The following is a 19,713-nucleotide window of genomic DNA, read 5'->3' as shown; positions in this document are numbered from 1 at the left end:
GCCAGCCCCCCACCCACCCCGGGGCTCTCGGCACCACCACCAACACGGGCCTTGACTTTAGAGACCACGGCGGCTCCGCACACCTGGAATCCAGTGGTGCCACCGTGGCCGGCCACCGCCTCGCCAGCCACACGGCCAAGAGCAAAGGCACCACCAGCAGCTCTAATCTCACCTCAACACTTCGGCCTTGGATCGCACTCAAGCGCAAGCACAGCAATCTCCCTTTCAAGAAAAGGGCTAGGAATGACTTCTAGTAATGCGCATAACTCCCGTGGAAACTGTTCTGAACTGCTGTCCTCCACGGATTTTACAGGATTTTACTTAACAATTAGATGGAAATAGCAAATTTCAGTTCTATTCTCGTGACTTACTTGACCATAAATTGACTAAAATTCCTCAATACTGCAGTATGCATCACTTGCTCGTTTGAATTGCCATCTTCCAGAGTAGGCAAGACTTACAACTTTCAAAATTTTCCCTTATTGGAAAAACAGAGTCTTTTGCAAAGTTCACACCTCAACACCTACTTTTCGTACCACTTCAGTGGCATTTCCACAAATCTCTATTGTGTCCAAAACCATCATATCATTGTCACTCAGAAAATAACAGTGAAACTGAAGCAACATCACATTTTTGACTACCTGCAAAACTTTTAAGTATTTGTTTTGCTCTTTCGCTCTTTTACAATAAGAAAGAGGGACCATTCTGATAAACCTTGTCACGATAAATCATGTTTTAGCTTGTTACTTATTTCATACTTCAGAAACCAAAGATGCCAAAATCACCAATAGAGAGTTAAGAGCAACATCATCACGATAAATCATGTTTTAGCTTGTTACTTACTTCATACTTCAGAAACCGAAGATGCCAAAATCACCAATAGAGTTAAGAGCAACATCGTGTAGATGTAGCTTACTTGAGACAGTGAAAAACTAATAAAATGTATTTAGAATTTTAGGTATTTTTCCACAGAGACTCACATACTCCTGGGTGGAAAAACTATGACAGTTCTGATTTGGGAAACAACTCAATTAAGACACACTGTCACCAAGATTTGAAACATAAGCTATTTCCAGATTCTTGTTTGTCACAAAGTTGGTTTCCCTTTCTTATACACGCTTGATATTTTTGATGTTACATGTTTCTTTCTGACAGGGAAGGTGCAAGATTCCTTACCGCCGTGCGATGTAGTAGAAAACTGGATTGCCAGCTTTTGATGTCCCAGCTTGGTAGAAAATATTTAATGTTTTCAGCGCTTTGAACTCCTCTTTTTCATGTACCTGATGCCTAAAAAGCAATACATAGACATCAACTTTTCACTACAGCCTCTCAAAACCCAAAGCATTAAATCCCAAGCCCTCTTTATTTCCATCTTTAAGCAAAACTATTAAGTTCGCAAAATCCCGAACCTTTGTTAAACCAAAAACATTACTGCTGTCTCTCATTCCTGATTTCATTTTTGAAATTAAAATCTACTTGCGAAATCTAAAGGTATATGTAAGATGGAGCTTCAAAACGAAAAGCTGGAGTCTTAGTAACTGCCCTACACGCTCCAGCCTAGAAACCCACCGTGCGTGTCCCCTCCACAATAATCTCATTACCTTGTCATAAACTCTTCAAATTTGGAACTAGTGAGATTTAAACTGGACCAATGGGTATCTGCCACGGGTTTGTGCTCGGGAGGGCCCAGGTAGGCGAGAAGAGTGGCCATCTTGTCAAAAGGTCGTCTTCCAACAGCCTTGTGGTCCCTAGAAACAGCATGTCAATTAAAAGAAAAGTCCTTCTTTACTCAGCAGGTCCTGGATTTTTGCCCACTACCCTTTCTTACTTTGAAGAGGCTGGAGTTTCTTTTATAAAATGAAAAGAAAAAAAAAAAGCACTCGGCAAAGGAATAAGAAAGAAGTCTGTCACACACAGAATACTTTTTACAAAAGATGCACAAAACAAAGTGGCAGCAAGATGTCAAGCGCGTTCCCAAAAGCGGCTTGTCAGTGAGACAGAAGCTTCCACATGCAAGACTTCTCAACCATTGTATTCTTTCCGGTAGCACCGGCAAAAGCATCCTAAAGCATTTCCAAACATTCACTTCCCTTCACGTTTCGGAACTGTTACCTGTTGCTGGAAAGGTACTGGCCAATTTTCTCCTGGTTGTTCCACAGCAACCGGTGCAAAGCGAGGACGTTGCCGTCGCTGATGAAGGACAGGCTGTGGTTGACGGTGTCGCTCGCCGGGCAATCGGACGCAATATCAAGGAAAAACCTGGAGTCCAAAACCAGGAACAACTGTAAGCGGGTAAGGGGAATCTGCCAAGTAGGCTCAATCTATATCAGAGGGCGACAAGAACATTCCGCACTTTGCTCGTTACGCAACGCAGACTCTTTGTGCAAGTTTCCAAAGGGCCTACCTTCGTGCTGCGTCAAAATTGCTTTTTACAAAATCATTAAAAGGCCGCATATGTTCTTCTTTTGTAAACAGGACGTGGTTCGCAATACTCTGAAGTATCTAAACGAAACAAAGATGGTGAAGACGCGTAAAGGTTTAATGTATTAACTGTTATGCTTGTCACTTTAACTTCATTGTCAGAAATATTAATTTTAACTTGCAAAACCTCAAGACACAAAAAGCCAATAAGTCAACTAATTTAAAGTAGGCTCATGTCCAAAATATTTTCTTTCACGTAATTTTAAATACTAGAAGACCACTTCCTTATTTATGAACTTTACTGGAGTTCAGACCAGGAAAATAAATAATCTTTCAAACCCACCATTTATGAAATGTTAACTATCTCTTCTCAAATTATCAGATATGTAGAAGCAAGAGCACACGTGTGCCTAAAGCAAGCTATGATTTCTCAACATTTAAAGTGGATAATATGCACAGGCCACAGAATTTGTATGCCATCATTAAACTTTTTTTTTTTTATTTTTACAAGAAATAACATTAAATGAGATTAAAGAGACAAAAATCACTTCTTCAGTGCGAATATGAACATATCTGGCTGCCATGATTTTCACTGTGCTCACAGTAACACTGGGGGTTTTGTTTGTTTTCAAACAAGGTTGGAAGTTCAAGACAAGAGCCTGAAGTATTCTGTTCTCTTCTGCTTCATTTTGGCAAAGCGTCTTTTTCGCCTGCAGAGACCGTTCCTCAAACTTACACCGCTGGGAGCTCGAACATTTACCTTGTGATGTATAAACATAGTATGGAAACCGCACTTCATTTAAATAATGCGATGTTTGCTACAAATCGCAAACGTGCAAACCTGCACATTTTCTTAGATTTTCTCGTAGCAGACAACTAACAGAACTAAATCACGTAGAACATACAACATGGTCAAACAGAAATATCTCTTGATTCACCTTTGACATCAGTTTCAATCCCCTTTCAATTCTTGGTGGAGGCTTTTTATCTAAAATCCCTGCCTCGTACGGGGAGACGATCGCAGGATTGATGAACCGAAGGAACATCGCGCTTCCAACTGCTCCAATGCTGTTCTGAGGAAATCGTTGACTAACAACCTACAAAGTCGAGAATTATAAAGAACACTGTTGCATTAAAGGAAGGGGAAAGCAAGCTGAGAAAAGCCTTCTATGGCCATCCAACTTTAAGTATTCTTTCCAGCGCAGAGCTGCCGAGCACTTAACTCCAAGGCCCTGCCACTGACAGAAAAGCGGCCAAACGCTGCGTTCGGACTTGGGGGCGCAAGCTCTTCCCATCAAACAGGTAACTTTGGGATCTTTCATCTGGGTATTTCTAATTTTGCTACTCATCACAAGAGCCTCTCCCGCAGTAAGACCCGTGCTGTAAAGTTTCAGGAGTAATTTTCAATTTGTGGGAAGGAGGTATTTGTAGAAATGCCCTTCAGAACTATCACATCTCAATGAGATTTGTGAAAGGAGGGAAGACAGGACGAGCCAGAGCCGAGTGGCCAGGGCACATCTCTGCCTACACAGACACCGTCCAAAACCACTGAGCAGGAATCCGCTAGAAGATCTAAGGATACAAAAAAATTGTTCCTGCTATCTCGATACAAAAAAAATTGTTCTTGCTATCTAGAAAAAAGATACTTTCTGAAAACATTGAAAGAAAGAAGAAATCTCCTTTCTTTTTAGGAAATCCACTATGTGTTATTAAGAGGTCAGTATGTTCCCCAGAAATCTCTCATTTGACTTTGAAGAGTTAAAGCTCCCTGACAAAAGTAAAGTTCTTAACTCTATAAAGTTTCAGTATCTCTGTTTATACTTTCCTACAAGTAGCAACGGTTACTCAAATCAAGTCAGATTCTACCTTTTCACAGAAAAAAGCTAATGGGCTTCAAATTTTAAATTATATTATTTCAAATAAATAAATAAACCCCATTTTACTAAAATACTTCAAAACATAACTACTGCAATCTCAGATCATGCTGCTTAAAACAGATAAAGTCACTAGTACACACATCATACATCAATAAATCGCTTTGGCTCAGTAGCAACTTCATTCCGTTACCTTGTGATACAATTACTGAGAATATTTACCTGTAAAACACTAGCTTGTGCATGGATTTTGAATTTAAACATCATTACTATTCTGCTCAGTTACAGTAAAAAATAAGGGAGTCTTTAACAGAAGTCTAAATTTCCATTTTGCCACTGTTTTATACATACTTTATATTTTGAGGTCTCTGTCAAGGAAAATAGTAATTCTTTTAATGACACCACTCTATCAAGATCTATGTATCTGAACTCTGTAACCTGGAACGTTACTGAAAATGGGAAATCTGTTTATTAACTGTTTCGCAGTTAATAAAAGTGCTAAATTTTACTGCTTAGTCACAAGGCAAACACGGGAAAATGTACCAGAAACAAGTCACGTAAGTTTCTTCTCAGTAATCCATCTATGTTAATTGCTCCTCTCCCAGGATGCAAGCTAAAGTCAAGTTATCTGCCAGAGTGTTAAAACAGCTAAACAGACTCAGGTTTTCCCCCAAACCAAAAGAAAACATTTTTCTTCCGCATTTTTTTCTACTCTGAAGATGGTGGCAAGGGTAGAAGAATCAGAGTATTAAATACTAAGCAGCAATGTTAAAAGTGTCTTTTGTTTACTCAAATAGGCACACAGAGAATATTTTAAATATAACTTAACCCCAGTGTTAATTGAAATGAAAGCTATTCTGTGCCAGAATTAGTAGAATGATTTTACAGTGATGTCAAATAGACCGAAGTGAAGATGTTTCGAACAAACAGCAAAAGATTTCTGTTGTGCTTTGAAAGAAATGGCTAATAAAAAGGTCTCCAAACTTACTGATTTTTTGTTTTCCTTTTTTTCTTTTACGGTAGCTTTATTCAGTAGAGAGTGGCAAGTTGCCTACAGAACAGAGATGAGCACAAACAAGTCACAGCACCAACTACATACAGCAACAAAAAAACCAATGTTGACTTGTGCATAAATTACACAGTAAAATGTAACAAACATAACCAACGGAAAATGAAATATATCAACTAAAGACTGATGATGGAGATTTTATTCCACGATTTTATTACATCTTATTTACAAAGCACTAAATACAAAACAAGCGAATGTTGCATTTCAATCATTTCTACTATTTCTGGCTAGATTAAAAGTCAAACCACATGAATGTGCTCACTCAATACAATATTAGGCACTAAATGGTATATTCAGCTTTTGAGTGTATTTCACCATCCCCAAATAATTTTAATAGTGAAAATAGCAAAGCGTTATACCTTTGAAATACATATTACTTTTACAATAAATTTAGAGGTTTAAATCTTCCCAATGTTTCTCTGTGTGTCCTTCAATTTAGTTAGATCTGTGAATCACCACAGTTATTACTACTTTGAGAGCTAAACACTGCCACAAAACACTCCGCGGAAAAAGGAAGAGAGAAGCCAGTGGGTCTACATGAACGTACTACAGACTTCCAAATCAAGGTATCCAACTCGGTGGTGCTCATTTCTGCACTGTTTCAAGGCAAAGGGACCCACCAAGAAGCACCACACCCCGCTGCAACCACCGCCCGTCACGCCAGCGACGGAGCGCGAGCAAAATCCAGCAGCTGGAGAGCAGACATGCACCAACAGCTCCGATGAAAAACCAGAGTATCACACAAACGGGAATCAGCAGAGAGTTTCTACGACTTGAGAAAAAAATAACAAGCAAGCCCCAAACAAAACCCACAACCAGTGAGGGAAAGGCATTCTGCTAACCAAGCTGAATTTTAGTAGCACGCATCTGTGCGAGACCTATTAACCTTTAGCCAAGGCTGCCTTGCCAAATTTCTGACTTTGCGTAATTTCCAGGCAGCTTCTGAAGCTACTCCATGCACGAAGCTACTGCACTTAAAGCAGGCAGAGCTTCCGACTCTTCCTGTTAAAACACACACTCGCGTGCGTTTTATGGAACAGCCAGCACAAATTCTTTGTAGAATGGCTTTGATCAGGCTTGTTTGTGACCACGGAACACTGGTGAGGATGCCTTACCTGGAAATGAGTGAGGGGCCCTGGCACCGAAACGAGCTCCAGGGCGCTGCCCGAGGAGAGCACCTACTGGGGAGCAGTTGCGGGGACAGAAACACCAGCCAGCTCAGACCCCAGCATCCCGTACATCGATTAAAATTAGCTACGAATCACTTACACCACACACCTGATGAGATTTATTTTGCACACACACTTACTTTAGAATTCTAAGCATAAGAAGAGGCTGCAAAATGTGTTCTCCTTTGCTCTTACGCTGTTGCTTAGGAAGGAACACACTCAACTTAGGAAATGTGAAGTTACCTTATAAAAACCACCACTTTAGTTATTACAACAAAAATGGATTAATACCCCCCAAAATTCAGATTTTAATTGTACTTTTTTTTCAGGCCAGATTCTTCAAAATCCTCTGGAACTTAAAAGTATAGAATGAATCATTATACTATTTGTGATGAACCAAAAGTTATACACAAATACACGTGTTACTAGAAACAGTTAAAGTAGTCAATGTTGAAGGTGAACATCAGTTAATATCACTTGTATACTTGCCAGTAAATCATCTCTCTTAGGAACAAATTACTTTTGTTACCAGAAAAAGTAAAGGCAAGAATAAAGCCAACAGACAGGACAGGCTTCCACAGAAGAACCTCTGGCAGTGCCCACTGCAGAGATCCTTTTAGTAATTCCGTTTCATATAGGAGTTAAAAATGGTTTGCACAGAAATAATTTCTAGCAATACACCGAAATGGAACCAAAATATGAAACAATGCAACATCAAACAACGGAAGCAACAACCAAAGCCGTGTGTGGCATTTTCAACAATGCTCAAGCAGACTCCCAGAGACCGTCTGTGAGACCGTGGCCGCTTGAAGGAATGCAATTTGCTCCCCTCATTTCCCAATTACAAAAAACAAATGAGAGAATAAAAAAAATCACCCTCCATCACTGTAGAAAGGGATGAGTTTAGAAGCAGCTTATCCAAGTTGCTACAGCAGGAGCAACACACAACTCACTGCTTCTCCCTTCCCAGTTCTGAGAATCGGAGCTGCTGCATTCACCAATACAGCACTTGCTGTAAAAAGAGAGTAGACTGCACTGTACTGAGTTTTTGGTTTGGACAACTCAGAAAAAAATCTATTTTCCTTGCTTTGCTTTAGACCTGAGATTCAGACTTCATATTTGAAAGGCCAGAAGTGCTTCCAGGCCACTTGACCGAGACCACAGCTCAAATATTCTGCCATGCACAGCTCTTCTGTCCAACAGCACTGGAAATTCTATCTCCTCTTAGCCCTGAGGGCAGCAGGAGTATCCCCCGCGGCAAGTTTTAGCAGCAGCTAAATCCATCAGAGACACACAAAGAAGGTAAAGCTGAGCTGCTACAGAGAGCAGCAGGAACGGCACAGTGCGGAGGGGTCGGGGAAGGAGCCCAGGGGATGCAGGAACTTGAGCGGGAGGTGGCCGGGAGGTACCACTGCAGGAGAACCCACTCTGCAGAGGCCAGCACGCCTCAGGGAAGGCTGCTTTCTTCAAGTATCATTTGTAAACGGTACCGAAAAGAGAGGGTGGTCCCAGCCCAGTAACTTTCTGAGGTTTGTGCAACAGCACTGAAGTTTTAGCTACAAGAAGTCAGTCTCTAATTTGCATCATTAAACAAGAATTCCCTCAACCCCGTAGTGATTATTTTCATTATCTTCCCCTTTTGCTGCCTTCCTTATAGATGGCCCACATGATAAACAGAAAAAAGCAAGCTTAACCCTTCCCTCCCTAGTTAATCTGTAGTCTCCCACAGAGCTGCTAAAGTAGAGATTATTGCTGCCTTATTAGGTCTGAAATCTCAACTGTGATTCAACTCCTTAAAAATTAAGGTTTAGTCACCTCCTGATCGCCAACCAAAGACTTAAAACATCACTCAGTTCCTACCTTCAGATTTCTGTTATTTAACAAGAATCTGAAAACAAGCCTTTGAAAAATGTCCCTGTGCACCCACTACTTGACCAAGCTCCCAGCTGTCAGAATTGTAAAAAAGAAACCCAACGTTTAGGGGCAGGCAACCATCGCAGGCATACCTGGTATAAACAATGGCACACACTGCGAAGCTGTGGTGGGAACTCCGAAGAAGAATTAATGATTGCATGAAAGAATTTTTCTGTCATTTGCAAGAGACTCCGCTGGTTCTCCTCAAGGCTTTCTGTAGGCTCCAGCCTGAAACAGACCCACAAATGTATCACCAGCAATCGAATAAACTATACTAACTGCACTTATACTTCTGGTAGTAACCGTATTTCCCAGGGTAAACAGAAACCGTACGGAAGTATTTATGATCTTTTACACAAAAGTTGCCATCAGCATTTTCAACCATGTACGTTACAAATATCAGGTCGTTTAAAACTCGGTAAGAGACAGCTGTAAGTAGGATTCTCTCACACTACTCCATACAAAGACAGGCATACATAATTCCAACTGATAATTGCAGTATCACTTTGATGATGGGTTCTCTGGAAGAAATTTTTGAGGTAGACACAGATATCTGAGAGTTAACCTATTAATAAGAAGGCATATCTTTTGGTAAGCCACTTAAAAGACAAATATTTCAAGTTTTTTCTAAGAGTTAGGGGAAATTCAAGGCGATAGAGCAACAGCTACTAAATCCAAGTCTTGAAGTGACATAAGAGAAACTAGAGCAAATTACAACATACACACATTCCATCTTGCTCCTGTAATTAATTCAATGACCTAAATCAGATACTTTCTGGTACTACTGATACTACTCCCCACTAGGGGCCTACACAAAAGTGTGAAGCAGCAAGAAGAGGTCCTGCAAGAGCTCTCCATCTTCCTCACTCTCTCAGGGCTTAGAAGACATGCAGCAAAACTCAGCTCGCTGTGTGGGACAGCTCTGTGCACTTCTCCCTGGATGTAAGGACTGCAGATAAAATTAACACGTCTGATGAAGTGAGGAGCGGAAAAGTGTGAAAGTGTGAGAAATACACTTGCAACAACAAAAAAGGAGTCTTGTTATAATTAACACTGACTGGGAATAGATTTTACAAATAAACAGATTTATCTGCCCCCCCCTTGAATCTCAAACCTTGTTGGATCCACCTCAAAGCTAACGTGCTGCCACTCGGAGGATGTGATCACGGTCCTTAATAAAGGTTCCAAAAGCTTCTGCAAATACGTAGCACCATACACCTGGGTAGAAAGATAACCAGAAGAGGTGGCCAGGTTAACACATCAAGTCACCCAAACATTCCAAGCTTCTCTAAGTGTTAAAAGAGCCTGAAAACACTTGATTTGTTTCAGCATAAACTGGATTTCTGTAAAAGTGCTGGTTTTATATTATAGCCTCACTTCTGAAACATAACTCTGACCAATTTCTATGAGTATTTTACTTCAGTTCCAATTCAGACAAAATTCTGTGCAATTTTCAACTAACCCAGTTACTCAAGTGCTTAAAGATCATAGACTGGTAGTCTTCTATTTCTGTATCACTCAACTTTTCCTGTTATTGAAGTGATCTGTAGCAGGGAGAAAGATTAGATAACATACCTTAAAATATTAGATAATATACCTTAAAACAGAAAGTCATTATTTTACTGGCTAAGCTGTTTCCTCGGAAGAGTGTCTGCATGGAATCTGCCAGTTCAACTTCCTTTGAAAACATATTCCAGAGAAGCTGGTAGAGCAAGTGCCGGGAATCGAAGAGAGTGACCAGGACACGAGCTAGTTCATCCTTAAAAGAAGGAACGAAACGTTAATCTGACTAGCAGTGAGCCAAAGCAAGTACGAAAAACAATTATGAAAAAAACACTAAGCAGTTGGTACTACTGCTTTGAATTCGCTACGGAACCTTGCACGTAAAATACACAATCTCCACTTAAATCTTTCCTACGCTATTGCTTGTCTAAAAATCTGTCTCACGATATCCAGTCGTAGAAATTCATCATGGTCCAGACCGAAAAGCAGTTATCCTGCTGTATAACAAAGTCAATTTATCACCTAAAATCTAGAGGAGCAAATACAGTTCTGTCTGCATTACAGCACACACAATCTGTAATTAATAACCAGCCCAAAGAGACGCATTTATTAAAACAATGGTATATAAACTTATTCCTAGACATTAACTAAAAATTAACTAAAAAAAATATAGTTTATAATCAAGGTCTTGGACAACTAGTTTCAGTACACTTTTCCAGAACATACTAAGAAAGGCTAGACACCCTTGATATCTGCATTCTTAAGTCTTAATATTTTCAAAAACGTAGGCAACAAAATGCGTGAATCAACTTACCCACTGAGAACAAGGCACCACGTTGGCTAAAGCCATAGCAATCGGGAGCTCCCCCTGATCACCCATCATTGTAACCAGCTCCACCAGCCTCTCAAACCGATCTGCCAGCACCGTTTCTGCTAACGTATCGAATTCTGTTCCCTGCTGCAGAATTTTGGTGAGGACTTCCATAAACGTAGCTCTTGTTTGGAGGTCTTTATGATAGCCCAAGCCTAATTAAAAGAAACCCCACAAACAGAACTACTAAGGAAGGTGTAAAAATGTATTACATACCAATGCCATCATTATCTATTCATTTAACCACAATTATCTGTAACTACTTCACCTATTGAGTGCATCAGGCCGCTGTCCACGTTTGCATTGAGTAAATTTGACATCGCAAGGACGGTGCAGTGCCGCAGAGAAGCCAGTCTTCGAGACATTCCACGTTTCCTACCCCCCGTCTGTGTGCTTTCATCTTCGACTTCACTACAGTCATTCAGAAGGTTCATAAACAGTGTGAAATACCTAAAGAAAAAGAGAAAGACTTGGATAAGTAAAACACATTCTGCAACAGCAGAGAGTAGCAAACAGGCAACAAGCCTCCCAAATTATCTTGTACCTGCCTCGAGCAATCTTTCCTGTACCATAGTCCAAACTTACAAACACGTAACAATAAGAAGTGACTGTCCTAAAATTTGGATGCAAATTTTCTCAAATCAAGCAAGTGAATTTCACAGGTGTGCCTTTACAAACAGACGCCCTGAAAGAGATTTGAAGATTTGTGGATAAAAATATCAAAGCAAGCTAATTCCTCTCAGGAATTAAGCATCCATCTGCCTTAAGCCGAAATAAAACCAAATTTTGTAACTGTTTTCTAAATAAACCTACGAGACAGAGATGAGACATATAAGAGGTAATTCCTGTTGGGAATTTCTGCTAGAAGAAAAACCAACATTTGTAATGAAGTCATACGGTGCAAGTACTCAGAGTCATTGTAAAGAAAAGTAGTTAAGAATCACTATTTACTTAAGAAATAACTGAGATTTTGCTTCCATCAACTCAACACCATCTCCTTCTTCAGGCTGTAGTGGAAGCCCAGCAAGAAGAGAGACCACTGCTTCCATGCTGGCTTGGTCCAAATCTCTGGAAAACAAAATTTTAAGAAGCTGTGAATCACTTCAACAGAATTAAAACACCAGATGAACAAAAATTCCACACTATAACGTTTGATGATTTTATTCTTCTGAATGCATCATATGAAGATACAGGTCTAGCAAAGCAAATGTCCAATCTTAATACTAAATCAAAAACGGAATTAAATAAACTCAGTGGATGGAAAAAAAACAAACAACTTCAAACCATATAACGAGCTACATTAGTTAAGGCTATGCCTTAAGTATAATTCTGTCATTGCTCACCAAAATCTAAGTTTCAGTTTTTGGCTTTTCCTTAAAATTACCACCGCTAAAGCAAGCCCATGTGAGCCAGCTCATCTGTGGATATCAAACGCCACCAGGAACATCTTAGGAACTTTAGGAACAGTTTAGGAATGTTCTTTCTTACCTTGTCAAGCACTTCACATCCTCATCGGTTGCCTGATTAGATGTTCCCATAACCCAGTCTGTCAAATACTCCACCATTTTGTTCCTGTTACATACGGATATATTGCTTTAGCTTGAGGAGGTTTTGTCTGTTTTAATTTCTTCCTTAAATATCTCTTCCCTCAAACACACTTAGTACTGTTGCCATCATTCTTCAACATTACTGATGCAGTGTAAGAGCTATCTGAAGCACCACACACCGAAGATGAACTGAACTAACTGTATTTATACCAAGTAATATCCCGGTCTGTATTATACACAAAAATTTTTACACACATTTACTATCCCCACAATTGAATTTTAATGTAGCGCCAATCTCTAAATTATTCTGAAGATAAAGACAGAGGTACTACTCCTATACCAGAAACACTGGTGTGAGACAGTTTATGGTTTTTTAACCTTTTTTAACAATAAAACCAAAATGACACTTGTCCACATTACACTATCCTAGAAGTTAAATAACATGATACTTACCTAAATTTCATTTCTTGGCAAAACGAAAGGTCATCTCTCCTTTCCATCATTACTTCTACTAACTGACACAGCTTAGTTTTTATTTGAATTGCATGTACCAGATTTCCAAGGACACGCACATACCTGACGCGAACAACAAAAATATTACAAACTAGAAGGATCTGCCTGCCTTAAAGACACTAGTTTATAAGGAAAGCCAACAGGATTCCTTACCTAACCAGGTTTAGCATCATTGTTTCAATACTAGCTTGTCCAAGATGTTCTGAGCTCCCTTCTGTATGATTGTCAAGCAAATTCTTCATTATAGCAATGGTTTGCTCTACAAATTGTGTGTTGGTCTCAGTTAACAAAACCTGCAGGGAGAAAGTTGCTGGTCTTAAATCTTTAGACACAAGAAAGGAAAAAAGGGTACTTATCAAGTATACCACAACATTTCCGAAAGCTAATAGACAAGCGTTTTTTCTAGTTAACACGTAGCCAAAAGAATTTCAATATACATCAAGGTCAAATATGTCAACACTATCAGCCATAACAATTTTGAGAATATTCTAACAGACTCTCTATGCAAGAGCTCACTGAGAATTCAAGAATGTTTCCAATTACTTGAGCTTAAACATATCCTGGAATCACAAATACAATACTTATTAATGCATGCTGTGAAATACAGTCACAAAGCTTGCTGGTTTTTTGTACAAAATATGAACCAGTATCAATTCCAATGACCTATGTGAAAGACAAGACTGACACCTTTTATGAAGTGACAAGTGTGAAGGAATGTATCGGCACTTTACCTGTCCTTGAGAATCAAAAAACTTGCTGATGGTATTCTTCAGTTTGTTAAAGAGCATGGGATAAAGTGCTGGACTCAGCTCCAAACCCACTAGGTCTTTAATGTTAGTCCGTATCTGCAGTCCCACCTTCTCATGGTTACAGACCATCAGAGTCAATAACCGATCGATAAACTTGCTAACGGGAGTCTCTGCGTTACCCTCCGTGGACACCATGGATATCATGGAGCCCTTGCGCTCGTTGACAGGGCCCATGGGCGGGCTGTAGGTGGCCAGGCCTGTGTTGCCGCGGTGCTGCAGGCACACTCCTCCGAGGGCACACAAGAACCCCGTCATATTGATCCACTCCTGGAGAGAATCCGTGTCGGACAAGTCGATGGAGCCTCCCCCGCTAACGTGCGACATTCGTCTCTTCACAATCGTCTTATGAAGACTTTCAGTAACCTGAAAAAGAATGAAGATGAAATCTCTTCAACTAAAAATGGAGAGAGCAAAATTTTGCCCATCTCAAGAGTTTTCTAAGATTCACCTTTTACTGTTTGCTGCGGCAGCACGAACAGAGAGCTATACAGAGGAATTGGTTTTCGAGAAGTTGAAGAAGCAAAGCTAAAAGTAACTGAAGCTCTGCACTATGATAAAGCGTATTTAAAACATGACAGCCAGCAGCTTGTTTAAAAACTGCCATTGAAAGGGATTTCATAATGTCTTTACTAGTGTTTCAGAGTTTTCACACTATTCCTTTTTTCAACTTCTTTTTAATTTTTAAGCTCAGCCTCCATCTCCCTTATAGCAATTTAAGTCAGATTACTTCTTGGTCCCTCAATAAGCACAGAGGACAACTCCTTACTGTTATTTTTCTGGAATACTTTCATGGAGCTTAAGTCTACCTACAAAACTAATTTTCCCTATTAAAATCCAATTCCTTAAAACAAATAAGCTTAAATAGCAGTTTTGAAATTCTAAGGCTTGGAATTATGGAAAAATTCCTAGTCACCTGTCCATCTTCCATTTTGGTCTTCGGATAGTTAAGGATTAGTTTCGTAGCTTGTTCCCATTTTGCATGTGTATCCTCCCAGGCCTAAAATAAAATACATCAAGATTTACCTTCATAACTACTTGTAGCAACAACACTTTCTGTTTTCCAACAAAACAGGCATTCAAAGAGTATATACACTCAGCTGCAAGTTTACCTCTGTGTTGCCTGCAGTTGGATGTTCAATGCGTCTTAATAACGCCATCACTCTCTTCTGAAGAGCTGCTCTGCCTACAGAGGAGCACAGAACAATTAACCAAGTTTTTTGAAAACACACCTACACCAAAGTAAGAGTTCTTTAAAAGTAATTATTAAATTAACAGAAGGAACATATCCCCTTAGAGTGTGTAGAAAAGGCTTCTCTTGTTACACTTTAAAACGTCCATGAACTCTGTCACCCAAATTCCCTACTCCTTCTAGCAATTCCAACGATTACGATATTTCAGTGAAAGCAGGAGAAGTAATCAAACCAACCATCTCAACACGTTTAAAGAACTGAAACACAAATAGCATTACCCAGGTAGAAAGGTACTGTGCAGGTTCACGATCCTCACCTGTTGACATCATATTGCTAACCGATGCAAACTCCATGAAAGTATTGTAGTTTGGCAAAAAATTATGCACCGAGACTTCATCTACTCCACATCTGATATCGGCTTCCTCACAGAGGTGGCGGAAACAGGACATTGCAACAAGGACTGCCTCAATATCCGGGCTCCACAAAAACATGTATAAGGCGACTTCCAATTTTGTTTGGGCTTGGCGACAAATTGGTGTCCCACTGCATCCTGCTGTACTTTCCTTGGGAAACAGAATTTCATATTTGGTAATATTGCTTATGAATTCAGCAATTTTATTGAAATTCAGCTTTATCCAAATTGCTCTTTTCTGGCAAGAACAAGCAATGCAAAAGAAGGTCAGAGCTCTTATGTGCTCTTATGAACCTGATCTTTTCATAAAGATTTGCCATGCATTTAGGAAAATCTTAGTGATACTGGAAAGTGTTCATTAAGAACCAAAATGAAATTTTGGCTCCTGAAGGATGTTCTAGATATCCTCTTCAATTTTTTTTCCTGAAGCTAGAATTAGCAGTAAAACTAGGCTTGAGAAATTTGTCTGTCAAAGGGTATACCTCACTAAATCTTACCATGGAAGAATTCCCTTTCCCTTTCCTGAGGGTAGCTCCTGGAGCACAGCGTATCATCTCTTCATGGTCGAGAGAAATTTGACTAGTTCCACCTCCAGAGACATCATAAAGGAAAAGAAAGTGGCAGGAACTTCTATCTGATTGCTGTAAAGAGAGGGAAGAAAAATTACAAAGCAACTTATTTTTTTAAAAGGGACAGAATTCAGGAAGGTAAAAAGCTCTTCAACATTTACACAGTACTTTTCACATTGGTGCTCTCTGGGCTTTATCAAATCACCCATATTAACGGTATCTTAGAATGGAATTTCCCCTTAAGAAATTATCTGGAGAGTCATCTTTCTTGAGGTAAGCATCAAAAGATGCCTTTTTCTCCCTTCCTTGGGACTCCTGAAAGCCCTATAGACTTCTTCGGTTTACTCCACATACTGAAATAAATATAATTCTAATTTAGATGTAATTAAGTCTAAAAAAGTCAAGCTGAGGAGTGCTGAACGTTTTATTCTCTACATTTTATACTTATGAGAAAAGCAGGAACTGAGACTGTGAGGTAGAGCTCTAGTAACAACTATTATCTTTTTCTGATCCTGATATTAACAAACATCCTCTAAGCACTAAGAGCTACTAGATCCTTAAAAAAACCTCATTACTTCTTAACTGGAAGGAGAACAATATCAAGCAGATTCTCTATTTGAAGGACAGGCGATTTCTACTTAGAAGCTAAACGTAAAAGTCTTCTTGAACTCACAGAAAGCCAGAACGCCTAAGGTCTTCAGCTGCAACATGTGAGACTGTATGTCAGAAATATACACATTGAACTGGAGATAGCAAAAGAAAAAGCCTACTATCAGGCATCAAACCAGACAAAAAATATTGCCCATCAGTAACAGAGCTACCAAAGTTTGAAACAGGAGAAAAAAGTCATTTAAAAGTAAAAATCCTCTTCCTGAAAGAGGACTTCTTAAGCGTGCTCTATACCACACATAAGCCAGTATCCTGCTCCGGATAGCACAGTTACTTTTAGGTCAGATAGAAAAAACAGCAACTCCCTTTTTTTTCTTTTTTGTCCTAGTAGATCTTTAATTCGAAAAGTAATATAGCAAGTCTGGTTTTAATTCTAGCAAGAATAACATTACAATGTGTGTTTGGCTTTGAAAAAGTCCCTTGAGGTTATCTGAAAGGAGCAAGTCAGAATTCTAGGGTTCACATGAACATGAGATCCAAAAAGCAATTTTTTATTTCATCCATGAAGAAGTATATTTTATAATAACTAACTTTCCCTTTTTCTCACCTTGTGGACTATTTCCCTTTGTATTAGGCAAATAGGTATCAGGCACCAGGATTCTGCAAAACATATATATTCCAGGCAAGTAAAACAACCTGTGTAGCTAAAAGCAAAAAAAATAAAAATAAATCCTAAACCTAACTTTGCTTAACAATTCTAATCAAGAGTGGCTCATAAAGCACCGTTTCTCAGCAGAGAGGAAATCAGAAAACAGAAGGTGTAGGTGTAGTTATTAAATCTCTTCCAATCATAAAAATAACCTGGTAAATAAAAGGGAGTGACAAAACAGACAATAATCCATTTTAAGGATTCTAACAGATGCTAATATTTACTTACTTTGTTTTTTAGAAGAAATTTATTCCTACAGATGAGAATCTCTCGCAGCCACTTGAGGATTTCCGTACTGCTGAGCATCTGATGACTAGTTAGTTTCTTGCAGATATAAAAAAGCATTTGTGAACTGCAGCAAAATGAAATTCAGCATTAGCCTTATAGTCTAGCAACAAAATCTGTGAAGATATTACTGTGTTTTACATAGGAATAGGCAATTAGCATCAATTACCTACACATACACCAGCATCACCTTTTAAAATGTGTGATCAATATAACACAGGTGTGTCCTTGAAATGACAAGCTCCCCTCTGTCCCTTCCCACCGCCCAGCTGGCCTTTTTCAGTCCCTAGAGGAAAGGAAGCGATGTGGGTACTTGTCAGAAGTGCAGACTCCAGGGCTGTCGGTTCCAAGTTCTCCGTTTACCCCCAGAACAGATACAGCACAGACAGTGGCAGTACAAGGTTACCTACACTGCTCTGACAACGTGTCTCAACTCTGCTCTGGAAGGAACACATCTAGCGATGTTCCTCCTTCCCATCCATTCAGGCCTCACACTCTCTGTTAAAACTGCCAAAGGGTCCAAATTAGTGTCAATTCTAATGGGTTTTTCCCCCAGCCCGAACAGACCGCAAGCTCATTTCTACTACTAGAAATTCCAGTCATGAGTTTCAGCTGCTGTTCCTCCAGGTAGGGCTCAGCCCCAAACCTATCCCCTCACGAGCCCCTTTGGCCGCCGGGAGCAGTCGCGCAGGGCGATTTGCCGATGCCGTCAAGAGTGCTCCTCCTAGACTGCTGCCTTCCTTCTACACCAAACACCAGCACCAATTCAGATTAAATCACCAATCTATTTTTAAAATTATTTAGTTCACGCAATTCTTAGAATTCTGAGTTTACAGATTCCTATTTTTTGGTTTAGCAGATTGCGTAATTTTTTTACTTTTCTGGAAGTTCATTTCCCTTAATATTCTCCAAGAAATCAACTGCAGCAGCTGCTGTGAAATTATAAAAAGTAAGACAACGCAAATGAATTAAAGGTCTTTAAATACACAGGAAAGACAAATGGAAATCACAGGTCAGGGCAAACTACTACCTTCTTCAGGGCTTCAGAGACAAGGTTAGCAAATCTACACTTCTAGAATTGCTTAGCATTACTTCCCCCAGCCCCAAAAAGGATAAAATATAACTTAAGTAGTAAACATTTCAATAAGGTGGAAAAGTAACAAGCTTTCCACATCAATCATCATTTCTATACCCTAACGGGCTAAAGAGAGGCATTAAGAAAGCCAGCAAAATGCTGGTTATCGTATTTTCATTAAAATCTTGTATAAGGAAAAGGTAACTTTTTCATGAATACACGTAATAATTTTGACGGCAGATTCACGCCAATGGTGCATAGCTTTCCTAAAATATTCACAGCTATGCCAAAAGAGAAGACACAACAGCTATTTCTCTAACTTACATACCTGATTTCCCAGAATGTTTCTATAGGTGCATCTGGGTTCCACAAGTCAATGCTGTCTAACTGGTGAAGTACTAGCAAGGCCTAAATTCAGAACAAAGCAGAGATTCACTTGAAGGCAGACACAAAGCACATCAGCAAAGGCAGAGAAGGAGGTGCAATCACACATTAGTTACGTTGCTTTAAAAAACCCAAAAGATATACAAAGCATTTTATATAGAATAAGAGCACATTTCTCGTCCATGCCAAAAATACTTTAGTCTTTGTTGCATACCTGTAATTCAAACCTAGAGGTTTTGCTTAGTATTTCCATACAAAACCGTGCTAGATGGACATAATGTTTTTTAAAGATAGACTTTGGCTTTAACATTTACTTCATGTCCAGCTGCAAAGAAATTAATGCAACCGATCCTATGAATATAAACTCGTGGTAACAACAAACTTCCTGCACCTCAAGCTTTCTGCCAAGCTCAAGCTTTCTTTTGGGACAGGCAAATACTTCGCTCTTGTTGAAAATACAAGTTAAAGACAGAAAAGTCTTATGTATTTTCTTTCCAACAAATTTAAATAACTTCACAGCAGAACACCACTTTGGAGCTTCTACAAAAGCCTGGATTTGTCTGTGTCCCAACCATTTGGCACAAAGAATCTTTACCCCTTACCTCCATGGCTTCTTGTGCTATATCGGGCATGCTGGACTGCGGAACGAGATGTACAAGGCCTGTGATCAATTCAGCCGTGCTACCTTGCGTCTCAGGCCCTTGCTTCCTCGGATTCTAAAGAGCAAAAAGGAAAGCAAGTTGAAGTTGTAAAACTTTTTATTGACTAACCGTATCACTGACCGCAACAG

General features: G+C 39.5%; 1 protein-coding gene across 1 annotated transcript in view; it reads right to left on the bottom strand.

The window, feature by feature from the left end:
* Positions 1-1,172: 1,172 nt before the first annotated feature.
* The window catches only part of LOC104270475 (neurofibromin), a gene marked incomplete at its 5' end in the record, with an annotated part of 32,289 nt that continues 13,748 nt past the window's right edge, over positions 1,173-19,713 (bottom strand). Inside the window, 23 exons of the mRNA XM_009864862.1 lie at positions 1,173-1,287; positions 1,602-1,748; positions 2,113-2,259; positions 2,405-2,502; positions 3,360-3,518; positions 5,284-5,346; positions 8,540-8,675; positions 9,562-9,665; positions 10,045-10,206; positions 10,765-10,976; positions 11,090-11,271; positions 11,773-11,889; positions 12,310-12,393; positions 12,822-12,944; positions 13,035-13,174; positions 13,613-14,053; positions 14,604-14,687; positions 14,800-14,873; positions 15,197-15,443; positions 15,790-15,933; positions 17,408-17,531; positions 18,868-18,947; positions 19,526-19,639. Coding sequence (XP_009863164.1) covers positions 1,173-1,287; positions 1,602-1,748; positions 2,113-2,259; positions 2,405-2,502; positions 3,360-3,518; positions 5,284-5,346; positions 8,540-8,675; positions 9,562-9,665; positions 10,045-10,206; positions 10,765-10,976; positions 11,090-11,271; positions 11,773-11,889; positions 12,310-12,393; positions 12,822-12,944; positions 13,035-13,174; positions 13,613-14,053; positions 14,604-14,687; positions 14,800-14,873; positions 15,197-15,443; positions 15,790-15,933; positions 17,408-17,531; positions 18,868-18,947; positions 19,526-19,639 — 3,297 coding nt within the window. The remainder of the gene's footprint in view (positions 1,288-1,601; positions 1,749-2,112; positions 2,260-2,404; positions 2,503-3,359; positions 3,519-5,283; positions 5,347-8,539; positions 8,676-9,561; positions 9,666-10,044; positions 10,207-10,764; positions 10,977-11,089; positions 11,272-11,772; positions 11,890-12,309; positions 12,394-12,821; positions 12,945-13,034; positions 13,175-13,612; positions 14,054-14,603; positions 14,688-14,799; positions 14,874-15,196; positions 15,444-15,789; positions 15,934-17,407; positions 17,532-18,867; positions 18,948-19,525; positions 19,640-19,713) is intronic.

Source organism: Apaloderma vittatum, unplaced genomic scaffold, assembly GCF_000703405.1.
Source record: "Apaloderma vittatum isolate BGI_N311 unplaced genomic scaffold, ASM70340v1 scaffold2670, whole genome shotgun sequence".
Lineage (NCBI taxonomy): Eukaryota > Metazoa > Chordata > Aves > Trogoniformes > Trogonidae > Apaloderma > Apaloderma vittatum.
The sequence above is the reverse complement of the archived record's forward strand: the minus strand, read 5'-3'. Positions and strand labels throughout refer to the sequence as shown.